At 39.2% G+C, this 26,367-nt stretch overlaps 1 protein-coding gene across 3 annotated transcripts in view; it reads right to left on the reverse strand.

Moving 5' to 3' along the window:
- Positions 1–24,983, reverse strand: part of Rbm6 (RNA binding motif protein 6) — a 98,843-nt gene extending 73,860 nt beyond the window's left edge. Inside the window, exons 1-3 of one of the 3 annotated variants that reach the window (XM_071615698.1) lie at positions 24,954–24,983; positions 8,102–8,214; positions 421–1,684 (exon numbers count right to left, since the gene is read on the reverse strand). In XM_071615698.1, the coding sequence (XP_071471799.1) occupies positions 421–1,684; positions 8,102–8,145 (1,308 nt within the window). In that variant the 5' untranslated portion in view covers positions 8,146–8,214; positions 24,954–24,983. Of the gene's footprint in view, positions 1–420; positions 1,685–8,101; positions 8,215–23,930; positions 24,021–24,813; positions 24,932–24,953 lie in introns of those variants that run through there. The other 2 variants (XM_027933660.2, XM_071615699.1) reach the window with 2 other exon arrangements.
- Positions 24,984–26,367: the final 1,384 nt, after the last annotated feature.

The following is a 26,367-nucleotide window of genomic DNA, read 5'->3' on the forward strand; positions in this document are numbered from 1 at the left end:
GAGGCCCCTTTCTCTAGAGATTTACATTCCTACATTTCAATAGTGAATACAAAATCTGCTTTTTCTATTGAGATGAGGTCTTTTGTTGTTGCTGCTTGTTTTTGTTTTGGGTACTAGGAACTGAACCACTGAGCTACAACTCTAGTTGTATTTTGAGACAGGGTCACTAGGTTCCTAAGGTTGGTCTCAAACTTGCAATCCTCCTGACTCAACCTCCTTGGTTGCTAAGATTATAGGTGTGTGCCACCATGCCCAACCAAATTTTGCCTTTTTTGTTCTGCAGCCCTGGGGATTGACCAAATTTTGCTTTTTAATAGTAGGGCAATGAGACATCAAGGACTCAAGGTCCTAGATTCTATACTTAATCCTTCAGAAATGCCTTATGAAAAAAGAAAAAAGCAATCCACCTCATCAACATACCTGTAGGTCTCGTTGAGTTTTGCCCTCTGGAAAAGACTTGCTCTGGCCATAGCCAAATATCTGGCTCCCTGGCAACCTATGATCCACATCACGGTACTCCATGCTTCTGTAATCAGTGTCTTGCTGACCAAGAAAATCCAGATCTCCTTCTTCTTTAAACAGACGAGCGTCTGAACTCTGTTCACCTCCAGAAAGCTGTGATTTGTTTTGGTCTTGAGTTGGACTTTGGCTGTTCTGAAAGTCTGATGGAGATTCATGTTCAAAGGCTACACCTTTTGTTTCTCCTTCTCTTGTTTCTGAATGCTCAAATTCTGCCTTCTGAACACCAAAAGTGGGCTTTTCTACTGTATGGTCATGTGTGGATTCTTCTCTCTTGTTCACACTGACACCAGAATGTTCTCTATCTTGTGCAGAGGGCTGAATGTAATCCAAAATTTTTTGATCCACAGGAGGCATCTCCCTATCTTTAAATTCCATACAAGGTCCCACCTCTCTGCCCCTAAAATCCTGATCAGTCCTGGACCGGTGTCTACCTCTGAAATTTGAATGTGGTGTATCCCTGTCCCTAAAGTCTAGATCAGTAGTACCTGAACCTCGCCCTCTAAAGTCTACCTGTGTTCCGTCTTTGTCCCTGAAGTCCAAATCAGCTATATCTCTATTCCTAAAATCAGAACGAGATTGATCTCTGGTCCTGAAATCCAAATCTGATAAATCTCTTGCCCTAAAATCTGCATGGGATCCATCCCGGCCTCTAAAATCTAAATCATAGGTACCCCGGCCCCTAAAGTCAGATGGAGGAGCATCCCTACCTCTGAATTCAACAGTGTGAGCATCCCTGTCTCTGTAGTTCATATGTGGTGTCTCCCTACCTCTATAATCCATAGAAGTACCATCTCCACCCCTGTAGTCCATAGGTGGCCCTTCTCTATCCCGAAAATCCCCAGAATGTATGTCCCTACCCCTGAAGTCCAACTGTGATGAATCTCTGCTCTGGAAATCAGAAGATGAAAAATCTCCCCCCCTGAAATCATGTCCAGGTCCCTCCCCTCCTCGATAGTCACCATGTGGTCCGTCTCTAGCTCCATAGCTGAAAGAATGCTCCTCTACATTTGCAAAGGGAGGCCCCGAATGCCCCTGGAAATCAAAGGGAAGTGAATCTCTGCCAGGAAAGTTGCCAGAGTGTCTCTCTTGAGCATGACTCTTAAGGGGAGGAGGAGGATAATCCCTGTTCCACCCGGGAGCAAACCTTTCTTCTTGGCTCCCACTGTAGAAACAAAGACAGTGTTATTCATATTGTCCAGAGAGTTTGAAATCTACACACCAGCATATTCTTCTCTAATCACAGCACATTCTTCTTTAAACATTTTTTTTTTTTTTGGCAGAGTTCTGCAACAAGGTCCTAGATCTGCAGAAAACAGCAAAGTTTTGCTATTTTAAGACGAAGTGACGAGTAAACTTTTATGCTCCCATTTCAGAACACGAGGAAAGTCAACACAAGGTTTTCAACATGACTGCTGCAGAAAAAGCTTTCACCCAGTCCTGCAACAGGGAAAATCCGCAATACCAGATAAGCTAACAATGGTGACATACTACAAAAATGTCCATTTCCTAAAGCCAGGGAACTTAGAATTCCAAGGTCAACACATGATGATTCCTATACATTGGAAAAATCAATGCAATGTAAATTTCTTACACTAAGTTTTAGGAAGTGTCTACTGCTGCATCTAGGGGTAATATCCCAAAATATTTAATTATGACTACAGCCAAAATGGATTCAGGCCCCCCAAAAAATGCTGGTTGTACATCATCACCATTAGGAGCAACACCAGTGTTTACCAGATAAGCAACCTTCTGGCTGTATCTAAATCCCAGTTCTACAATGATTCTGCCTGAAAGTACTCTCAGCTGGGTCTTATTATTATAACTACCCAAGGGTATCACAGAAATTAGCATGAATCATGCCACAAAGCATGTGTAAGCTAAGCAAGAGCATCCAGGAGCTTAAAACTAGAAGAGACCTAGTGACAAGTTTAGGTCTTTAAGCATTATTCCCATGTCCCAAATGAAGAAAATTATATTCCTGTACCAATGCCTAACTTTACACAGAAACAAAATGTATTTTAAAAATAGGTACAGTATTAAATTCACAATCTCAGTTTATAGAACGCAACAGATAAACAAGAGCTGGCTCAATCTTTCATTCTACCCAACTTCTTCCCTTTCCCTAACTTTTTCATTTTAGTTTTGGTCAAACATTATGGAATTTAAGTAGGCAATTAAGCACCTAGAATCCTGGGTAAGGACACATGAAAAAGGAAAACATAAAATTATTTGAAAGGTCATCTGTTGTTTAGCAGTAAAACAAAAGTATTAAGAAATCAAGACCAACTCAGTTCTCCCTTCAGAACATGCAGTTTCTAGTCTAAGAAAAAAAAAATCCAAAGGACAACTAATTCTGGGTCACTCATTTCAAGAAAGTTACACTAACAATTCTTTTTTTTAAGTAATAGAAACTTAACATTAACCTAAACATGAGAATGATGTACATTTAATGAATTTGCAGAACACAATGTCTTCCATGGGCTCCCATTAACATTAGTTATGTCCATCATAAGAGAAACAAGTTTAAATGTTCTTCATAAGTAACACAAAGTAAGACACTATAGTGTCTCTCATATTTAAAAATCATTCAACAGCTGGGTATAGTGGTACACACTTGAAATCCCAGCTATTTGGGAGGCTGTAGCAGAAAGATTTTAAGTTCTTGGTAAATTAGCAAGAATATCTCCAATAAAAAATAAAAAGGGATGAGAATGTAGCTCAGTGATAGAGCACCACAAGTACCACAAAAAAATATATGTATCATTAAAGTCCTATTAATTAGCTTGTGGGAAGACTGAAGATTCCTCAGATTCACGGTATAAGTGTTAGCATCTAAATCTATATGTTTACTTGCGAGAGCATTTTCTGAGCAGAACACACCCAACTTCTGCCTCTGAGTACTGCCCTAAGGATTACTTTACCCTCCTAAGAGAAAGTAGATCAAAAGTAACTGATTATATGAAGATATCCCCCTCCCCATTGGAAATGGAATGCAGGAGCATTCTAACAACAAGCTATACCTCCAGTACTTTTTATTTTGTTAATATAATTTTATTTTTGGTACTGAGGATTGAAAACAGGGGCTTTACCACTGAGCTACAACCCTTTTTTATTTTTTGAGACAGTCTCCCCAAGTTGCTTAGGGCCTACACTAAATTGCTGAGGCTGACCTAGAACTTACAATCGATCCTCTTATCTCAGCCTCCAGAGTCTCTGGGATTACAGGCAACTGCCATTGCACCCAGCCTTTTTAATTTTGAAACAGGGTCTCCCTAAATTTCCAAGGCTGGCCTCAAATTTGTAATCTTCCTGCCTCAGACTCTTAAGTCTGTGATTATAAGTATGTGCCACAATGCCCAGCTATATATATAGGATTCTTAAACTATTTTAAAGGGTTGGGGAAGAACTTCAGTAGTGTAGTATCTGCCTAGCATGCACAAGACCCTGGGCACAAATATAAAAACAAAACAAAACAAAAAACGATATTTCATACATTCTAATCCTGCAAAATACCTATTTTTGGTTTAAATTAGTCCCCCCAAAGAGGAATATTATATAAACTATATCTCCCTCTAGTCTAAAATCTTAAAAATAAGCGGGGCTCAGGGGCACATGCCTGTAATCCCAGTGGCCCAGAAGGCTGATTCAGGAGGATCACAATTTCAAAACCTGCCTCAGCAACTTAACAGGGCCCTAAGCAACTAAGAAAGATCCTATCACTAAATAAAATGTAAGTAAAAAGGGCTGGGAATGTGGTTCTGTGGTTAAGCATCCTTGGGTTCAATGCCCAGTATAGAAAAAAAAAAAAAAGAAATCTTAAAAATAAGGTTTGGGGATATGGCTCAGTGGTGGAACACTTCTTATATGTCTGAAGCCCCAGGTGTCATCCCTAGCACCACCATCCCCCCATAAAAAAAATTTGTTTTAAAGATGATACAGGGTTTGGGGATTTAGCTCAGTGGCAGACAACTTGCCTAGCATGCCCAAGGCCCTGAGTTCAGTCCTTGGTCCTAAAAAAGGTACAAAAGAGCTGGGTCCAGAGCCGCATGACTGTATAATCTCAGGAAATTGGGAGGCTGAGGCAGGAAGATCTCAAATTCAAGACCTGCCTCATTAACTTGGTGAGATCCTCAGCAACTTAGCAAGACCCTGTCTCAAAACTAAAAATTAACTGAGCATAGTGGCATACAGTTATAATCCCAGAAGCTCGGGAAGTTGAGGCAGAAGGATTGTGAGTTTAATGCCAGCCTCAGCAACTTAGTGAGGCTCTAAACAACTCAGTAAGATCCTGTCTCTAAATAAAATACAAAAAAAGGCTGGGGATATAGCTTAGTGATTGAGTGCCCCTGGGTTCAATCCTCAGTACAAAAAAAAAAAAAAAAACCCTAAAAATTAAAAAATAAAAAGGAATGAGGATGTAGTTCAGTGGCAAAGCTCCCCCTGGGTTCAATCCCTGGCGCACATACACACACACACAAATACTATCAGCAGTGCATCAGTGTGTATTATACTAGCTATAAAAACATTAATTCTACAGGGGTGCCATAGCACATGCCTGTAATCCTAGCTACTTGGGAGGCTAAGGCAAGAGAATCACAAATTCAAGGCCAGGCTGGACAACTTAGCAAGACTCAATTTAAAATTAAAAGGACTTTGGGGATGGAATTGTGGCTCAGTAGCAGAGTGCTTGCCTCACATATGTGAGGCACTGGGTTCGATCCTCAGCACCATACAAAAAGTAAATAAATCAAATAAAGATATTGTGTCCAGGGCTGGGGTTGTGGCTCAGCAGTAGAGCACTGACCTAGCACATGCAAGAACCTGGGTTCGATTCTCAGCACCACATAAAATAAAATAAATCGATGGTGGGGGCTGGGGATGTGGCTCAAGTGGTAGCGCGCTCGCCTGATAAGCGTGCGGCCCGGGTTCAATCCTCAGCACCACATACAAAGAAAGATGTTGTGTCTGCCGAAAACTAAAAAAAAATAAATATTAAAAAACTCTCTCTCTCTCTCTCTCTCTCTCTTAAAAAAAAAAAAAAAAAAATCTTTAAAAAAATAAATAAATAAATCGGTGGTGGACTGGGGTTGTGGCTCAGTGGTAGAATGCTTGCCTAGCATGCATAAGGCACTGTGTTCGATCCTCAGCACCACATAAAAATAAAAAATAAAGATATTGTGTCCACCAAAACTAAAAAATATTTTTAAAAAATAAATGTATTGTGTCCAACTACAACTAAAAAATAAACATTAAAAAAATATATATTGTGTCCATCTAAAACTAAAAAAAAAGAAGAATCTGGCTTTAAAAAAGAAAAAAAAATTAAAAGGACTAGAGATGTAGTTCAGTGGTAAAGTACCCCTAGATTAAATCTCCTAGTATGAAAAAATTTTAAAAAAATTAATTCCAGGGCTGGGTTTGTGGCTCAGCAGTAGAGCACTCGCCTAGCATGGGCGGGACCTGGGTTCAATTCTCAGCACCACATAAAAATAATGGCATTGTGTTGTGTCCATCTATACCTAAGAATAAATAAATATTTAAAAGAAAAAATTAATTCCAGAACTAGGCCCAAGGGCACATACTTGTAATCTCAGCTACTTGAGCCCAGGTGGTCAAGCCAGCTTGAACAATGTAGCAAGATTCTGTCTCAAAAATAAAGGAAGTGGGCGCTGGGGATGTGGCTCAAGTGGTAGCGCACTGGCCTGGCATGCGCAGGGCGCTGGGTTTGATCCTTAGCACCACATAAAAATAAATAAAGATATTGTGTCCACCTAAAACAAAATATATACTTTTTAAATAAATAAATAAAATAAAGGAAGTGAGGCTGGGGATATGGCTCAATTGGCAGAGTGCTCATCTCCCATGCACAAGGCCCTGGGTTCAATCCCCAGCACACAAAAAGAAAAAGAAAAAGGAAGAGCCAGGCATGGTGGCACTTGCCTGTAATCCCAGCAGCTCACGAGGTTGAGACAGGAGGATCGCAAATTCAAAGCCAGCCTCAGCAACTCAGCGAGGCGCTAAACAACTCAGCGATATCCTGTCTCTAGGATCAATAGGGATAGGAATGTGGCTCAGTGGTTGAGTGCCCCTGAGTTCAATCCCTAGTATCAAAAAACAAAACAAAACAAAACAAAAAAAAGTTAACTCATTATAAAAATGTGAAATACAACCCAGAGGAATTTAGTGAGACCCTTATCTCAAAATAAAAAATAAAAAGAGCTCGAGATGTAGCTCAGTGGTAGAGTACTCTGGCTCTTCAATCCCCAGTATGGTGTAAAACACACACACACACACACACACACACACACAACTCCATTTACAAATAAATGCTAAGATGTTCTCCACTTGTTCATACCTAGTAACTCCTAAAATCAGAGACCTATAAGTGAACTTTAAAATGTATATTTTGCTAACTGTTCCTACTAACCAAGTATGCATTACTTTGCTATAAGAAATAAATATAAATAAAATATATAGCAATATTTTTAATGTTTACATAAAGTATTAAGATTATGTACAACTATAATAACACACCAATTTAAAATGTGGGAGAGAAAAAACATTATAAGAACCCAGCAATGGGCTGGGGATGTGGCTCAAGCGGTAGCGCGCTCGCCTGGCATGCGTGCGGCCCAGGTTCGATCCTCAGCACCACATACAAACAAAGATGTGGTGTCCACTGATAACTAAAAAAAAAAGATAAATAAATAAATATTTAAAAAAAAAAAAAGAACCCAGCAATGATGGCACATGCCTATAATCCCAGTAACCTGGGAGGCTGAAGCAGAAGGATCACAAGTTTGAGGCAAGCCTCAGCAACTTAGTGAGCTCTAAGCAATTTAGCAAGACACTGTCTCAAAAGAAAAAATAAAACAGTCTGGGGTTGTAGCTCAGTGGTAGAGTGCTTGCCTAGCACATGTGAAGCACTGGGTTCAATTCTCAGCACCACATAAAATAAATAAATAAAATAAAGGAACCAGGTGCCATGGCACACACCTGTAATTCCTGTGGCTCGGGGGCTGAGGCAGGATGATCATGAGTTCAAAGCCAGCCTCAGCAACTCAGCAAGGCCCTAAACAACTCAGTGAGACCCTATCTCTAAATAAAATACAAAATAGGGCTGATATGTGGCTCAATGGTCGAGTGCCCCTGAGTTCAATCCCCGGCATCAAAATAAAATAAAAGTATTATTATGTCCATCTACAACTAAAAAAACAAACACAAACAAACAAAAAAACAGGCTGGGCTGAGGATGTGCCTCAGTGGTTAAGAAAAAAAAACTGTTATAAGACAAAACCCTTGGCATTCTTCATAGTCAGTCTCACAATCATTTTAGAAATGACTAACAATGGGTTGAGGATATAGCTCAGTGGTAGAGCACCTGCCTAGCATGTATGAAGTTCTGAGTTCCATTCTCATTCCCTAACACCCCATAAAATGAAAAAGAAATGATTGAAACTTTTTAAATAGTTTCTATTTCTAAAAACTCAAGAGTTATTTCTTCACGAAGAAGAAATGTTATATTATACACTTATCATTAAAATACTGACAATTTCAATATTCAGATTTCAGAACTTACCGAAAAGGTCCTGTTCTGTTAGCAGATCGAGAATCCCCCCACATCTCTTTCTATGTCAGGAGGGCCCCAGTAAGTAGATCCTTTTTTCTAACAAACTCTACTTAGAGCAGTACCTGTATAAAATAAACCACAAAAAAGTAAGCACTTGAGAACATAAAGCAAAGACTAAACCAGTTGATCTCTGTGTGGTATATCAGGAACTACCACATTAGCAGGAATATTTTTGGAAGTCACTCCTGAATATTTACATATTAATTTATAATGACAAAAAATACAGTTTCAATGAAAAAATATATATTCTTCATTACTACAAACTTCTAAAATATATTACTACTAAGAGTTTCACATTTATTAAATTAAATAAGCACTTATTAATTTTTCTAGCACCCATGTGTCCTGCATTTTGGGAAATAGCATCTTAGCATTTAACCCCATTCTCAGTCCAAGCAGCTAATCCTACACCATTCAATCTGACTAATCTAGATTAGTTTATTATCTTCACCAAAAGTGATTGCTTTAAAGACAGGAATGTAACACAGATCAAGCAAATATCTCCAGAACTTTTTCTTCAGCTATTGAAAACTCTTTATATTTGGCAAGGGTTTCCTAAATATGAAACTAGCAGTAAAATTGACAAACTAAAAAGTAGACAAAGTGGACTTCAAAATTTAAAAACTTGGGCTGGGGTTGAGGCTCAGCAGTAGAGCACTTGCCTACCATGTATGGGGCACTTAGTTCGATCCTCAGCATCACATAAAAATAAATAAAATAAAAGTATTGTGTCCAACTACAACTAAAAATATATATATAAACTTTTGAAAATCCAAAGACATTTGATACAGAAAGTGATAGCAAGACAGTGGGGGAAAAAACACACACAGATTATCAAAATACCTAACAAGGAAGTTCCAATGCTCATTCCTCCATATCAAAAAACATCTAAATTGTTAAGTTCAAGACCAGCCTTAGCAACTTAGAACCTCCTTCAAAAAAAAAAAAAAAAAAAGGACTAGGGTGTGGTTCCCAGTACTACAAACAACCAAAAAGACATCTTCAAAACAGTACAAAACTTTTGTGGCATTTTTACTTGTCCTTTCCTCACCAATGTGGCAATTACTATGATCTTGAACAGTGGTAGACCAGTTCCTAGCTCTGTCCTTGAAGAGAAGAGCAGACTTTATTCACAAATTACTAGGTATATTTATTCAACCTTGTGGGACAGGAAATATCTAGGATTATGAAAAGTGCTTTTCTCTATTTCACCTAACTCAAGAAAAAGTTGCAGGCACTGCTAATGAAGCTGTAAAGCAGGCCATAGACTCACATCTGGGGCAAGAGAACATTGGTAAAGGCACAGTGGAAAAGCTGGGATGAAATTCTTTGGAAATTAGGACATTCAAAAGCTGCATGTAAATGGGAAAATTTAGAAAGTCGCACAAAAACCCAAGCAAAATGAAATCACACAAGACCAGAAAACACCATTAACACTCCGTTTCAGGCTGATGCCCAGGGTCACAGAAAGTATAATTAAAGTGTTGAAAAAATGTATCAGGGGCGGGGGATGTGGCTCAAGTGGTAGCACGCTTGCCTGGCATGCGTGCGGCCCGGGTTCGATCCTCAGCACCACATACAAACAAAGATGTTGTGTCCACCGAAAACTAAAAAATAAATATTAAAAATTCTCAAAAAAGAAAAAATGTATCAGAAAAAAGCTATTCTGAAGACCGGGAGAAGTGGTTGTTTTATTTTTGTACAGTATTTTTAGATTTGGTTTTGGTTTTTTGTTGTTGTTGTTTTTTTTTCTTTTTGTGGTACTGTGGATCAAACACAGAACCTCACACAGGCAAAGCAAGTACTCTACCAATGAGCTACATCTCCAACTATTTTTATTTCATTTTATGTTATTTTGAGATAGTGTCTTACTAAATTGCCCAGACTAGCTTCAAACTTCCCATCTTCCAAGGAGCTAGGGAAGCAGCTCAGTGATAGAGCCCTTGCCTAGCATGCATGAGGTCCTGAGTTCAATTCCCAAGAACGAACACACACACACACACACACACACACTTTTGATCCAGTCCTCTTGCCTCAGCCTCCAAATAACTGGGATTAGAGACATATGACACTGTGCCCTGCTAAATTAGGAAAATTTAAACCACTAAGTCCGAGAAGCAGAAAGAAAAAGAATGAACAAAAGTGAATAAAGGCTAGGCGTGGTGGCACACGCCTATAATCCCAGTGGCTTGGGAGGCTGAGGCAGGAGGATCACAAGTTCAAAGCCAGCCTCAGTAACTCAGTGAGAACCTAAGCAACTTAATGAGACCCTGTCTCAAAAAATAACAAGGGCTGGAGATGTGGTTCAGTGGTTAAGTAGCCCTGGGCTCAATCCCCATTATCAATTAAAAAAAAAAAAAAGAAGAAGAAGAAAAAAAAAAGTGAATAAAGCCTAAGACATGTTGGGGAGTATAATCAAATGAACCAACATATACATCATGGAAATTCCAATGAGAACAAAGGAGGTAGAAAGATTATTTGAAGACATTCTGGCGGTTCATCCCTTTTGTAGCCACTGTTAAAGTGGCAGCAGCCAAATAAAGTTCAATCCTTTTGAGACTTCTGACCAAAGCCAAGAAGAATAAAAGGTATTTCAATGCACCTTCCCCCATGCATATGAAGATTATGTCTTCTCTTTGCAAAGAGCTGCAATAGAAGTACAATGTTTGATCCATGCCTATATGAAAGGATGAAGAATTTCAGGTTGTGAAAGGACAGTTTAGAAGTCAGAAAACTGGCAAAGCAGTCCAGCCTTATAGGAAGAAATATATCATCTACATTAAACTGGTGAGAAGGGAAAAGGCTAAAAACAGAACTATCTGTGTGGGCATTCACCCTAGCAACATGGTTATAACTAGGTTAGGCTATCATTAGTTAAACTTATCACTAGACAAAGTTTCCTTGATTGGAAAGCCAAATTTTGCCAAGTAGGAATAGAGCAGATAAAAGGAAGAAACAACTAAGAAGACATAAGAATAAAGTAAGCTCATATAGAATTTTCACTAAAACTAGATAAAATGAAAAACAAAAAGGAAAAAAGCTCTCAAAAGCTGATGAAAGAAATGAATTTGAAAATCCAAGAAATTCACAAAGTTCAAGACAAACTCATACCAAGACACATAATCAAACTATCAAACTACAACAAGACAAAGAAAGACTCCTAGGGTTGGATCTGGAGCGCAGGACACACCTTAATCCAAACAAATCAAGAGGTTGAGGCAGGAGGTTTCCAAGTTCAAGGTTAACCTCAGCAACTTAGCAAGGCCCTAAGCAATTTAGTGAGACCCTGTCTCAAAATAAAAGGGACTGGGACATAGCTCAGTGGTAAAGGGCCCCAGAGTTAAATCTCCAGTACCAAAAAAAAAAAAAAAAAAAAACCCTAGGTACAGCATGCATGAAGCCCTGGGAAAGGAAGGAAGGATTAAGAGGATAGAAAGAAAGAACAAAAGGAAAGGGAAGGAAAAAAAAAACAAATCCTAACCAGGCAGGATAGTATACATCTAAGATCCTACCTACTTCATAAAAGAGACAGGAGAATTCCAAATTTGAGGCCAGCCTGGGAAACATAGACCAATCTAAAAATTAAAAAAAAAAAAGAACTGGGGATGTAACTCAGTGGTAGAGTATGTAACTCAGTGGTAGAGTACTTACTTAGACTTTAAAGGTGCTGGGTTCAATCCTCAATACCACAAGAAGAAAGAAAGAAGACAATCAATCTTAAAAGCAGCAAAAAAAAAAAAGCCACCCCTCACATACAAGAGATACTCAATAAGATCATCAGCCAATTTCTCATCAGAAACCTTGGAGCAGCCAAAAGGAATAATATTTAGGAATAACCTAAATATAGGACCAGGAATATCCAACAAAATTGTCCATTAAAGAGTGACAAAAAAAAATTTTTAATCTTCCCAGACAAACAATAGTTAAAGAATAGCTTTCCAAAGGGCGGGGGGGGGGGGGGGGGGGGTGGGTGTTACAGCAGAATTTTCTTATGCTACTGAATTTGTTAATATAAATTCGAATCACATTATAACTATAGAATGTTATAGATGATTTCCAAGGTAACCACAAAGAAAATTATCTTTAGAATATGCACATTAGGGCTGGGGATGTAGCTCAAGCGGTAGCGCGCTCGCCTGGCATGCGTGCGGCCTGGGTTCGATCCTCAGCACCACATACAAACAAAGATGTTGTGTCCTCCGAAAACTAAAAAATAATAAATATTCAAATTAAAAAAAAAAAAAAAGAAAAAGAATATGCACATTAGAGCCACACACAGTAATCCCATCTTCTTGGTAGGCAGAGGCAGAAGGATTGCAAGTTTGAGGCAAGCCTTGATAGTTTAGCAACTCCCTATCTCAAAATAAAAATTTTAAAATTAGGGCACCTCACTGGGTATGGTGGCACACGCCTATAATCCCAACAGCTCAGGAGGCTGAGGTAGGAGGATTTCAATTTCAAAGCCAGCCTCAGCAATTTAGTGAGGCCCTAAACAACTCTGTGAGACCCCATCTCTAAATAAAATATAAAAGGGGTCAGGGATGTGGCTCAATGGTAAAGAGCCCCTGGGTTCAATCCCGGTACCAAAAAAAAAATGTAGGACACCCCTGACTTCAATCCCCAGTACCACAAAGCCAGAAGGAAATCAAAATATGGTGAAGAAAATGAAGCAAGTGATGGAATAAAAGAGAGATATAATGATGAGAGTGATGACAACTCCAATTAGACCATGAGAGGCTGCTGCCATCTTTCCCTTCTGTGTCAGCCATTTTGTATTCATGGTTTGAAATCTGCTCTTTCTATTTGGAAGTATCCTGTTTTGTCCTCCAAGAAGGGGTTTATTTAATTAGTTTGTGGATTTCACAGATTGTCTAGCATAGTCAAAGTCCCTGGCTTGGGGTCCCAGTGAAGCATTATTTCTGATTTGGATAAATGTGGCTGTGCTATGCTGCAGAGTAAACTCTCTGAGCCATGATTCTGGGTGTTGTGAACTAGTTTTGAAACTGACATTTATTCTAGAATTTAGGCTTACATCACTTTAACAAATAAATTCTAAGTTTTGCCTTAAATTAAATAAATAAATATAAAAGAAGCTCGCAACAGAAGAAATAAAGGGGAAAAAATCTTTGAGGCAGAGGCAGAAAACAAATAGTAAACAAATAGCAAAATAGTAAAAGTTCCTTGGTGATTTAATAATAATTATTATTATTGTTGTTATTATTATTAGTTAGTTAGTTTGTACTTGGGATTGAACCCAGGGGTGCTTTACCACTGAGCTACATCCAGCCCTTTTTGCTTTTTATTTTGAGGCAGGGTCTCACTAAGTTGCTTAGGATCTGGCTAAGTTGCTCAGGCTGGCCTTGAACTTGTGATCCTCTCATCTCAGCCTCTGGAGCCAAAGGAATTATAGGCGTGCACCATCATGCCCAGCTTCTTGGTGATTTTAAATGTAAACAGTTGAAACTCTTATTAAAAGATGATATCGGCAGAATAGATTAACAAAAACATGATCCAAGGCCAGGTATGGTGGGGTTCACCTGTAATCCTAGCTACTTGGGAGGCTGAGATAAAAGGACTACACATTTGAGATCAGCCTCACTAACTCAGCAAGATTCTGTCTCATAATAAAAATAAAAGGATTAGGAATGTAGCTCAGTGATGGAGCACTTGCCTAGCATGCATAGGGTCCTAGATACAGATGGGAAAAAAAGAGAAAACATCCAACTATATGCTTTCTAGAAAAGATTCACTTTAGATCTAAAGATGCAAATAGGTTAAAAAGGAATGGAAAAGGATAAATATCCCATGCAAACAGTAGCCAAAAGAAAGTTAATTATAACTTTCTTATAATTTTATATGAGCCAAAACAGACTTTTTTCCCTTATGCAGTACAGGGGATCAGACCCAAGGCCTTGAACATGCTAGGGAAGAACTCTACCACTAAGCTACATCCCCAGGCCCAAAATAGACTTTAAATCCAAAAAAGTGGGGCTGGGGATATAGTTCAGTGGTAAAGCCCTTGCCTAGTACCCCTGAGTCCATGGTCTCAAATCCCAGTACCTCTAAAACAAAGAAGGACATTATATATTAATTAAAAGGTTTCGGGAGACTGAGGGTACACTTCAGTGGTACAGTTTGTGTTTACCATGCATGAGGCCCTGAGTTCAATCCTCAGCACCAACAAAATAAAAATAAAAGGTTCAATACAGTCAATTCAAGTGAGTGTGATCTCAACCAGCTACCTGCCTATAGTCTCAGCAACTCAAAAGGCTGAGGCAGTAGTACTAGGGATGTGCCTCACTAGTATGTGCAAGGCTTGGGTTCGATCCCCAGTAATAAGAAAAAAAGAAAAAGGTTCAATACAGCAAAAAGATGGAACAGTTTAAAACATAATATACCTAATAACAGAACCTCAAATTATATGAAGCAAATATTGAAAAAAAAAAAAAATCAACCGAAGAAATAGTTCTATTATAATAGCTGAAAACTTCAAAAACCCCACAATAAGGCTGGGGATTTAATTCAGTGGACACAAGAAAAGAGTGGACTGGAACAACACAATTAATCAACCAGACCTAACAGACATATACAAAACACTCCACCAAAAGCAGAATCCCATCCTTCTCAAGTTTATACGGTACATTTTCCAGGATGAACCACATGTTGGGCCACCAAAAAGATCTCAACAAATATAAAAAGTTACATACATTTTGTTCAATCTCCAGCACCACAAAAAAAAAAAGACACATATACAATATAAGTTATTTTCTCAATCCCATATGGCATAAATTTAGAAATCAAAAAATAACACAAGGTAACCAGAAAAACAAAATTAAATGTATATGACCTGACTTTCCAGTTCTTCTAGGAATTCATCCTCTAGACTTTATGGTGTAAGGTGACAAGTTTATAAAGGTAGAGAGTATAGCATTATTTATAATAACAAGAGATCATGAGGGCTAGGGTTGTGGCTCAGCGGCAGAGCGCTCGCCTCGCATGTGCAAGACCCTGGGTTTGATCCTCAGCACCACATAAAAATAAATAAATAAAATAAAGGTATTGTTTCCAACTACAACTAAAAAATAAATATTAAAAAAAAAGATGGGCTGGGGTTGTGGCTCAGAGGTAGAGCACTCGCCTAGCACGTGTGAGGCACTGGGTTTGATCCTCAGCACCACATAAAAATAAAATAAAGATATTGTGTCCACCTATAACTAAAAAAAAGTGTAAAAAAAAAAAGAGAGATCATGAAACCTAAATGTATATCAATAGAAGATATTTGTAAAATTGGAATACTATGCAACTCTCAGAAAAAAAAAATGAATCAGCTATGTTAATTGATACAGGATAAGGATTTATTAACTTTAAAAAATATACAGGGGGTCTGGGGGCTGGCTCAAGCGGTAGCGCACTCGCCTGGCATGCGTGCGGCCCAGGTTCGATCCTCAGCACCACATACAAACAAAGATGTTGTGTCCGCCGAAAATTAAAAAACAAATATTAAAATTCTCTCTCTCTCTCTCTCTCTCACAATCTCTCTTTAAAAAAAAAAAAAAAAATATATATATATATATATATATATATATATATATATATATATATATATAAATAAATAAAAATAAACACACACAGCTCTCTGGGAATGTAACTCAGAGGCAAGACCAACCTAGGCAAGCCCCATCTCAAAAAAATTTTTTTTTAAGTATAAAAGCAATTTGCAGACTTGGAGTAAACTTGTATAAATTACATACCTGTTAAGAGATTTGTATCTAGACTACAGAAAGAACTATTATAACTTAATAACAAAAGACAACCCAGCAAGAGGCAGTGGCACATGCCTGTAATCCCACGGACTCAAGAGGCTAAGGCAGAAGGATCACAAATTCAAGGCCAGCCTCAGCAACTTAGGCAGTCCCTAAAAAACTTAGTGAGACCGTGTCTCAAAATAATATATAAAAAGAACTGGGAATGTGAGATGTGGCTCAATGGTAAAGTGTCACTAGATTCAATCCCAAATCCTAAAAACAAACAAAAGTGCTGAAGCTCATCAGACGCCAGAAAAAAGTATTGGATTCTGCACACAGCAGGAAAGAGCTCATCAATGTCAGAAATCTACTAAGGAGTGATAACAAATCACCTACCATATAAACTCGTTTGAAAATGAACAAGACTAGCTGGGATGGATGGTGCACTCCTATAATCTCAAGCTCTGGAAGCTGAGGCAGAGGACCCCAATTTCAAAGCCAGCCTCAGCAACTTAGCAAGGCCTTAAGTAATTCAGCCAGACCCTGTCTTTAATAAAATTTATATATACATATAAATAAAATTATACATATATAAATAAAATTATATATATAATGTATATATATATATATATATATATGTATATATGTATGTATATAAAAGGGCTGGGAAATTTCCAGTTAAAGGGGTTCTAATACCATGTTCTTGGAAACTTATCCAAGAATCTTCTTCAAATAAAAGGCATTCAGAATCTCTAGTCCCAAAAGCTGAAAAAAAAGAAACCAGTCTTTGTTTAGTCACAGCTCTGAAGAGAAACCAGCTGATTTTTTTCTCACTGTCAAATATAACAACTGGCCTGATCAACTTAATGGTAGATAACATTACATAGCAGTACCTTGTGGGCCTTACTTGTACTTAATCTCTCTATGTTTTCAAACTATATAATTGTACATATTTTGGTGATCAGTAGGGGCAGGATGATCTATATTTGAGCAACATGATTTCAATAGGGAAGGATAAATGTGAAGAAAATGTGCTTTTAGCAACCCAGTCTTAATCCTACTTTATTATAGAATTAAAAAGTTTCAATCCTCAAAAAGTGGAAGGGGGTGACCGGGGATGTGGCTCTGTGGTTAAGCACTCCTAGGGAGGGAAGGAGGGAGGGAAGGAGGGAGGGAGGGAGGGAGGGAAGGAGGGAGGGAGGGAGGGAGGGAAGGAGGGAGGGAGGGAGGGAAGGAAGGAAGGAAGAAAGGAAGATAGATCAATCTAAGACTATGCCAGACTATGGTTGGCAGCTAATACACAAGTGAAAGACTGCTACCTCACTACTCAGCTCTTACCTGCACCAAATGCTAATGCTGCAAGGAACAGAAAGGCCCATGTGGCAAGTTCTGAAGGATACGATACAGACCTGGTGAAGTTGCAGCATGTGCAGATCTTGGTGATAGAAGAAAATATTCAAATAAGAGCTTTGAAGATTTTTAAATGAAAAATGGTTCCACAATGAACATGGTCCTGAGAGATGGTAAACATCATAAGCTACAGGCTGTACGCCTAGTAATATACTTCCATTACTTTAAGTTTCAGTTCAGCAACTATATTACCCCAGAACCTAAAGACTTCGGTTTCCAGGTAGCTGACGAGCACATTATGAAAATAAAGCATTCACACTGTATGTCAGCAGTCTTTATGACTGGAATTATGATGGTAGCTGATTGGTTTTGAGTCTCTTTCTTATTCTTTGTTTTTTCTTTTTTTCACCATCTACCTTTGGTACCAGGGATTGAACCTAGGGGACTTTTCCATTGAGATACATTCCCAGCCCTTTGTTATCTTTTATTTTTGAGACAGGGTCTTGATAAATTGCCAGGCTAGCTCAAATTTGCAATCCTCCTGCCTCAGCCTCCAGAGTAGTTGGGATTACAGGTTCACACCACCATGCCTGATTCATTCATTCTTGTTTTTTCCTTTTTTTTTTTTTTTGTTATGGTAAAATACACATATTTACCATTAACTTCTTTTTCTTTGCAGTGTTGGAACTCAAACCCAGCTATATTCCAAACCTTTAACTTATGTTATTAAATGTTACAACCTTTAATGTTATTGAATATACAAGTCAATAGTATTAAATACATTCATGGGCTGGGGTTATAGCTCAGTGGTAAAGCACTTGCCTGGCATGTGCGAGGCACTGGGTTTGATTCACAGCATCACATATAAATAAATAAAAATAAAGGCCCATCAACAATTGAGAAAAAAAAAGATTTTCTTGGGCTGGGGTTGTAGCTCAGTGGGTAGAGAGCTTGCCTTGCATTATGCAGCACTGGGTTCGATTCTTAGCACCACATACAAATAAATGAATAAAATAAAGGTCCATCAACAGGGCTGGGGCTGTGGCTCAAGTGGTAGCGCGCTCGCCTGTCATGCGTGCGGCCCGGGTTCGATCCTCAGCACCACATACAAACAAAGATGTTGTGTCCGCCGAGAACTAAAAAAATAAATAAATATTTAAAAAAAAAAAAAAAAAGGTCCATCAACAACTAAAAAAATATTTTTAAAAAAATTTCCTTCAAAAAAATTTGTAATGTTGTATAACCATTATCATCATCCACTTCCATAACTTTTTTCAAATCTTTTTTTAAATTAATTTTTTAGTTGTAGATGGTCACAATACCTTTATTTTATTTATTTATTTTTTAAGTGGTACTGAGGATCGAACCCAGTGCCTCACAAATGTTAGGCAAGCACTCTACCACAGAGCCACAACTGCAGCCCTTCCATAACCTTTTTCATCTTGTAAAACTGAAACACTAGGGCTGGGGATGTGGCTCAAGAGGTATCGCGCTCGCTTGGCATGCGTGCGGCCCGGGTTCGATCCTCAGCACCACATACAAACAAAGATATTGTGTCCGCCAAGAACTAAAGAAAAAAAATAAATATTAAAAAATTCTCTCTCTCTCTCTCTCTCTCTCTCTCACTTAAAAAAAAAAAAAACTGAAACACTAGCTGGGTATGCACCTATAATCCTAACAATTTGGGAGACTGAGGCAGGAGGATCACAATTTAGCAAGACCCTGTCTCAAAACAAAAGGACTTGGAATTAACTCAGTGGTAAAGCACCCCTGAGTTCAATCACCAGTACCGAAAAAAGTTTTTTTTAACTAAAAATGTCACTTACCCAGGCAGTGTACACCTGTAGTCCCAGCTACTCAGGAGGCTGAGGCAAAAGTATTGCAAGTTCATAGCCAGTCTTGGCAATTTAGTAAGACCCTGTCTAAAAAATAAAAAGGACTAGAAATATAGTTCAATGGTAGAGAGCCCCTGGGTTCAAGTCCCAGTACCACACACACACACAAAAAAAAAAGCTCCGTACCCAGGCATGGTGGCAAACACCTATAATCCAAATGGCTCAGGGGGCTGAAGTAGAAGGATGACAAGTTCAAGGCCAGCAGGAGCAACTTAGTGTGAGACCCTATCTCAAAGTTTTAAAAAAAAAAGGGGCTGGGGATGTAGCTCAGTGGTAAAGTGCCTCCAGGTTAAATCTTTAGAATCCTCTCCCCCTCAAAAAAACAAAAAATAAAATTAAAAAAATAATGTCAGTGGTAGTAGAGTGCTTACCCAGCTTTCAGGAGCCCCTCAGTTAGATCCCAAAAAAGGAGGGGGGAAGTCAAAGGATATAAACAGACATTTCTCCAAAAAAGAAATGGCCAATAAGCACATTTAAAAAGATGCTCAAGGGGCTAGGGTTGTGGCTCAGCGGTAGAGCACTTGCCTAGCACATGCGAGGCCGTGGGTTCAATCCTCAGCACCATGTAAAAATAAATAAAGGTATTTGTGTCCAACTACAACTAAAAAATAAATATTTTTTAAAAAAAGATGCTCAAAATCACTCATTATTAGGAAAATGCTATTAAAATCACAGTGAGAGACCAACTCACATCTGTATATTAAAAAAGACATACACACAAATACACAGAAAATAAATGTTGGCAAAGAACACAGAAAAATTGAACCTATGTATTGTTATAATGAAATACCACTGACTGAATGCTTTAAATAAAAATTTTATTTTCTGCAGTTCTAGAGGCTGGAAGTCCAAAATTAACATATCCACAAGGATGGTTTCTGGTGAGGCTTCCACTTAGCTTACAGACTTTCCTGCTGTGTCCTCACATGGCCTTTTTGATCTGTGTGTACATTTCTGGTGTCCAGTTCTCTTATTATAAGAACACCAGTCCTTATATTAAGGCCTCACCCTTATGACCTCTTATTTAACTTTATTTCCTTAAATATATTTTCTTCAAAATATTTTCACGGGGCTGGGGATGTGGCTCAAGTGGTAGCACTTGCCTGGCATGCGTGCGGCCCGGGTTCGATCCTCAGCACTACATACAAACAAAGATGTTGTGTCCGCTGAAAACTAAAAAATAAATTTTAAAAAAATTCTCTCTCTCTCTCTCTCTCTAAAAATAATAATAATAATATTTTCACATTGGGATTTAATACCCAGTATTTAAAAAAAATAATACACACTCAAACACACACACACAGAAATTAACATTTGATACAGTAATTCTATTTCGGGGTCTTTACCCAAAAGAAATGAAAGCAGGAACCTGAACAGATATTCCCACACAAATGTTCACAGCAGCATTATTCACAATAGCCAAAAGGTAGAAACAATTCAAATGTCCATCAGTGGATCATGGGTTAAAAAAAAAAAGTATTGAGTCTTAAAAAGAAAATGAAATTCTGATATATGCTACAATACAGATGAACCCTGAAGATTTACATTAAGTAAAATAGGACACATATAAAAGACAAATATATGATTTCACTTATGAGACACCTAGTCAAATTCAGAGACAGAAAGTAATTGAATAGTGGTTGTTAGGGAAGAGAGAATGAGGAATTAATGTTCAATGGATACAAAGTTTCAGTTTGGGAAGATGAAAAAAGTTTTGAAGCTGGATGGTGATGGCCCTCGACACAACTTAAAAGTGATTAAGGGCTGGGGATGTGGCTCAAGTGGTAGCGCGCTCGCCTGGCATGTGTACGGCCCGGGTTCGATCCTCAGCACCACATACAAAGAAAGATATTGTGTCCGCTGAAAACTAAAAAATAAATATTAAAAAATTCTCTCTTTAAAAAAAAAAAAAAAGTGATTAAAATGGAACTAAGAAATTTAGCTCAGAAGTAGAGCAACTGCCTAGCATGTGATCCCCAGCACCACAAAGTAGGGAGGGGTAGGGAAGATAAAGGGAAAGAAAGCTGGGATTCAAAGATATTTGGGGGGCTGGGGTTGTGGCTCAGCAGTAGAGCGCTCACCTAGCACAGGCAAAGCCCTAGGTTCGATCCCCAACACCACATAAAAATAAATAAATAAAGATATTGTGTCCAACTACATCTAAAAATAAATAAATAAAAGAGATATTTGGGGGTGGGGATGTGGCTCAAGTGGTAGCAAGCTCATCTAGCATGCGTGGGGCATGGGTTCGATTATCAGCATCACATAAAAACAAAATAAAGATATTGTGTCCACCTAAAACTAAAAAGTAAATATTTAAAAAAAAAAGATATTTGTACATCAATGTTCACAGCAGCATTATTCACTAATGTCAAAAGGTAGAAATGACCCAACAGTCTGCAACAGATGACTGAATAAACAAAATGTGATCCATATGCTCAATGGAATATTATTCGGTCATAAAAAGGAATGAAGTTCTGATACCATGCTACTGACATGGAGGAACTTTGAAACCATCAAGCTGCATAAAATAAACCAAATACAAAAGAAGACAAATATTGTATCGGTTCATCTACACTTGTACCTAGAATATGAAAATTCACAGAGAAACAAAGTAAATTAGAGGTTACCAGTGTTAGGAGAAATAGGGAGTTACTTGGTTAAAGAGTTTCTGTTTACAGTGATGAAATTTTGGAAACACTATTGCTAGTTGAACTAAACTGTGAATGTAACTAATGTCAACAAATTATATACTTTAAAATAATTAAAAAGGTAAAATTTTGTTACTATAAATTTATGTATTAGATTTTATATATATATATATATATATATATATATATATATATATATATAAAAATAAAAATAAAACACACACACTCCACAGTTTTAAAAAGTATGGGCTGGGATGGTGGCTCAGTGGCAGAATGCTTGCCTAGCATGTGTGAGGCACTGGGTTCAATTTTTATCACAGCATATAAAAAAATAAAATAAAGGTCCATTGACAACTGGAAAAAAAAATACACACACACACTCAAACAAATACTTTTTAAAAATGCAGTGTATCAAAACCTACTGAATTAAATACCTTAAATGAGTAAACTGTATGGCCTATGAGTTGGACTTCAAAAAAATTATTTCAAAAAGGTAATAATATTAAAGACGGTGGCATGAGATGGACATCATTACCCTAAGTACATGTATAAAGTCACAAATGGTCTGAACCTACTTTGTGTACAACCAGAGGCTTGAAAAATTGTGCTCTATATGTGTGATATGAATTAAAATGCATTCTGCTGTCATACATAAATTAGAATAATTGTTAAAAATTAAAATTAAAAATTATTTTTAAAAGGTAATAATATTTAAAGAATATTTTCTGCATATCAGGCACTGTCTTATGGGCATTACATGTATTACATAACTCTCCTCCCAAAAAACCTATCAGGTGGCTATATTTATTAACCTCATTCCAGATGAGGAAACTGAGGCTTGCAGAACCTAGATAATTTGTCCAATGTCAATGACTTAATGAAGTGAAGGGGGCAGGGGTTAATCCCTATCTGATTATCTGAGACCCTACAATTACCCATTCTTGCTATGCAGAGCAACATAATGCCGTAGGATTACAAAAGGCACTCAATAGGTGTCAGTTACTCAGTTACCTCAATAAACAAGGTGAACAAAATGAACGTGTTGTGGGAGCCTAATAGAAAATTTAGTTCTAAACCAGGCATGGTGGTATACAACAGTAATCCCAGCGGCTCAAGAGGTTGAGGTAGGAGGATCACAAGTTCAAAACCAGACTCAGCAAGGCCCTAGGACACGTAGGGAGACCTTGTCTCAAAATAAAAAATAAAAAGGGCTAGGAATGTGGCTCAGTGGTTAATTGCCCTTGGGTTCAATCCTTGTTACGAAAAAAATAAAGTTGAGTTCTATATACTTGGTCTATAGCTAGAAGATTCCTTCAAAGAATGACATGACCTTTAAGTTTTCACAACTTTGCCAGGCATGACGATGCACCATGGGAGATTGTTGCAGGAAGATCACATTTGAGGACAGTCTTATCAACTTGGCAAGACCCTGACTCAAAATTTTAAAAACAATAATAAAAAAATAAAAATAAAGGGCTGGGATATAGCCCAGTGGTAAAGCACCCCTGGAGTTCAAGCTCCATTAAAAAAAAAAAAAAAAAAGCCAGCTGTGGTGGTGCACACAGTAATCTTAGCAATAATTTAGAAGACTGAAACAAGAGGACCACAAGTTAAAGGACAGCCTTGGCAAACTTATCGAAAAATTTTTTTAAAAGCCTTGATTCCCCAAAACAAAATATAAAATTTCATAACTTTCCAAAATTTTTAATCTCTATTCAACTTTGAATCAAATTACATCAGTTTATACAATTTAATATGTTGACAAAACAGTATAATCTTGCTCAAATTTCTGTCTGAAGAGAATATTTAGTAATCTTTGCCTTGACAATTCTACCTGGTCTGAGGGGCTAGGAGAACCTAGGATATTAAAGACAAGAAAAATAAGCCCATGTCTGGTAACAAAATTCTGTGAGTGCTAGAGGGCAACTCAGTAGCAAAGCACCTGGCTAGCATGCAAGAGGCCCTAAATTCAATCCTGAGACGTTGAAAAAAAAAAATTATATATATATATATCTCGAAGGGTCTACAAATGTCCAGAGCGATTTGATCCCTGGTCCAATACCTAAATGGATTCTAGTTAAGAAGACAAAGCTTAAGTTCAACTTATGTTTCACCAACACAACGTATCACTACTTACTTTCCACACTGCCAGTCCTACAATCTGTCACCAAGTTCTTCACACCTCTCCCTACAGTCCTCACAAGTTTGGTAACGGTGACATATTTAAGTCATTCAAACTGATGGTATACTCAACAGGAAGCTGGAAACTAAACAAAGTTAGGGCAAGATCCAGAGTTCAGAAAATGAACCAGGTGACCCAGACCCATCAATCTATTCCTTCACTTAGATCCAGCTACTCTGAACTTCACAAGTAAACCTAGATTATACAAACAATATAATTACCCTCACATTTTATGTACTCTACAAAACAGGCCTTTTCTTTTTATCCCCCCCCCAAAAAAAAAGTGCAATCCCCAAAGTTGAACCCACTAATTAACATCAATTCTAAAGTTTGGAGAAAAATACATATTTACAATGCCAAAAAGAATCTAAAGCGTGAATACAAGAAAACATCCCTCCCCTCCCACGTTCGTCCAACGGGCACAGAACCCACCAGACCACTCCTCGCTTCCAGGTTCCACAGCCCGGCAGGCCGGGCTATGAGCTCTCGCGCCCTACGGTCCCACCGAGCCCACTAGAATCTGCCCGGGTCTGCGGGCCAATATACAAGCTGGACACATGAACAGATCCTCTAGCGACGCCTCAAAACTGGATCAGGAGCAAAAAAAAGAGAGAGCGAGCGAGCGAGAGAAGAAGAAAGAGCTCTCCAGCAGCTCCGCTGGCTAGGAGTATGGAGCCACAACCACGCGCCGGCCCACAACCCCACAGCTGGCCGCTCCGCAGTTGGACCGGTAATTCTACCGCCGCGCCCGGCCCCGCCCCGGGCCCGCGACCGTTCCGGGGCGTTCCTGCCCGGGCGGCGCCTCCCTCACCACACCGCCGCTGGACTCGCTTCTTACCGAACAAGGCAGCGGCCACCATACGACTCCAAAACCGCGGCTACAAGGCCGCTCAGGATCACAATGTCCAGAGCGGCCCAGTCCGCTGGCCCTTTCCCCGCAAGCTCCGGCACGTCTTGGCTCCCGCCCTGGGCCCTTACCGAGGCAGCGTAGCCTTCGCGGCCCGCTCCTCCTCCTCCTCCACCTCCTCCTCCTCCTCCTCCTCGGCCGCGGCCGCCGCCACCGACACAGAGCCGCGGACCCCGGAACTTCCTCCCCGCCGGCAGCTGCTTCCACAAAGGCGCCGTGCCGCGGCCTTCAGCGCTCTGCCCGCTGGGATATGGAGTACAGCGATCAGTCCCGCAGACTCCACTCCCGCGGTGCACCGCGCTGAGGGGGGGGGGGCGGGGATTGCCTTCTAGGGCGGGGCATAAGTGCACGCTGCTAACCATTGTCCAATAGGAAGGCGCGCTTTCCTGCTTCGTCCGTGGGGCCTACTGGGGGTTGTGTTTTGTCCTTTACCCTACCTCAGCTCGTTGTCTGGAGCTGTCCCGGGAATTGAGCAAGGTGTGCTGTTGGTGACTTTGCCTTCCGTAGGTGTGCTCCCTGTTTGGAACGGTACGGTCCTGACCTGCCTAGCTCGAGGCCGCCTCATTGTCAGTTCGTGTGAAAGAAATGGGAAATAGCTTCTTAGGGCCTAAGCTGTTGGAGGAAATGACTCCTGGCCATGTGCCCACACAAGGCCCTAGCCCCAGGCTCTCCCTGCCCAGGAAGCAGAGCCCTTCTACCTGAGACTCCAGGATAGGTATGAAAGAAGCATTTTGATAGAGAAGCAGTACATCTTAGAGGTTCATCCCCTTTTTCTGATGAATTTTAGGCATCCCAGCTCAAGAATACCAGACACCATCCATGCTAAAGGTTCACTAGCACAAACCATAAAGAAAAATCCACTCAACTTCCACAGAGCCATGCTAGGTCTCAGGCTATAAATCTAGTCCGGAATGACTTGTGCAAGGTCATAGAAGAGCTGGGAGGAAACTGCAAATCTGCAATTTAGCAGAAAATAAGACGACAAATACAGCTTTCGGTTTTGCAGCTCACCTGCAGAATCTTCCAGCTAATGTTCTTTGAAGAGCCACGTCCAATTCCCAGATGGATTGTCTACATTATTGAAAGGCTCTTTGGTCCCAGCCACCTGGTATCTTTGTCAGTAGGCCTTCAGGAAAGGTAACCTGGATTTTGGAGCCTAAATTCAACATTATGTGATCAAAGAAATCAACTGCAAGAAATGCCCACAAAGCATTCTAAAATAAAGCAGGCTTCATTGTAGAGAAAGGAGGTTTTGAGTAGAGTAGTCTTTATAGTTCTCTTCCACAAAGCAGAGTGGCACAGGCCTATAATCCCATCTTCTCAAGAGGCTGAGGCAGGAGGATTACAAATTCAATTCAATGCTAGCCAGAACAATTTAGCAACACCATGTAGGTCAGTGGTAGAGCCCTCCTGGGTTTAATCCCCAGTTACCACAGGGGGAAAAAAAAGAAAGAAACAATAAAGTTACATTTCACTTTTAGGTAT

This window comes from Marmota flaviventris, chromosome 8, assembly GCF_047511675.1.
Source record: "Marmota flaviventris isolate mMarFla1 chromosome 8, mMarFla1.hap1, whole genome shotgun sequence".
Classification (NCBI taxonomy): Eukaryota; Metazoa; Chordata; class Mammalia; order Rodentia; family Sciuridae; genus Marmota; species Marmota flaviventris.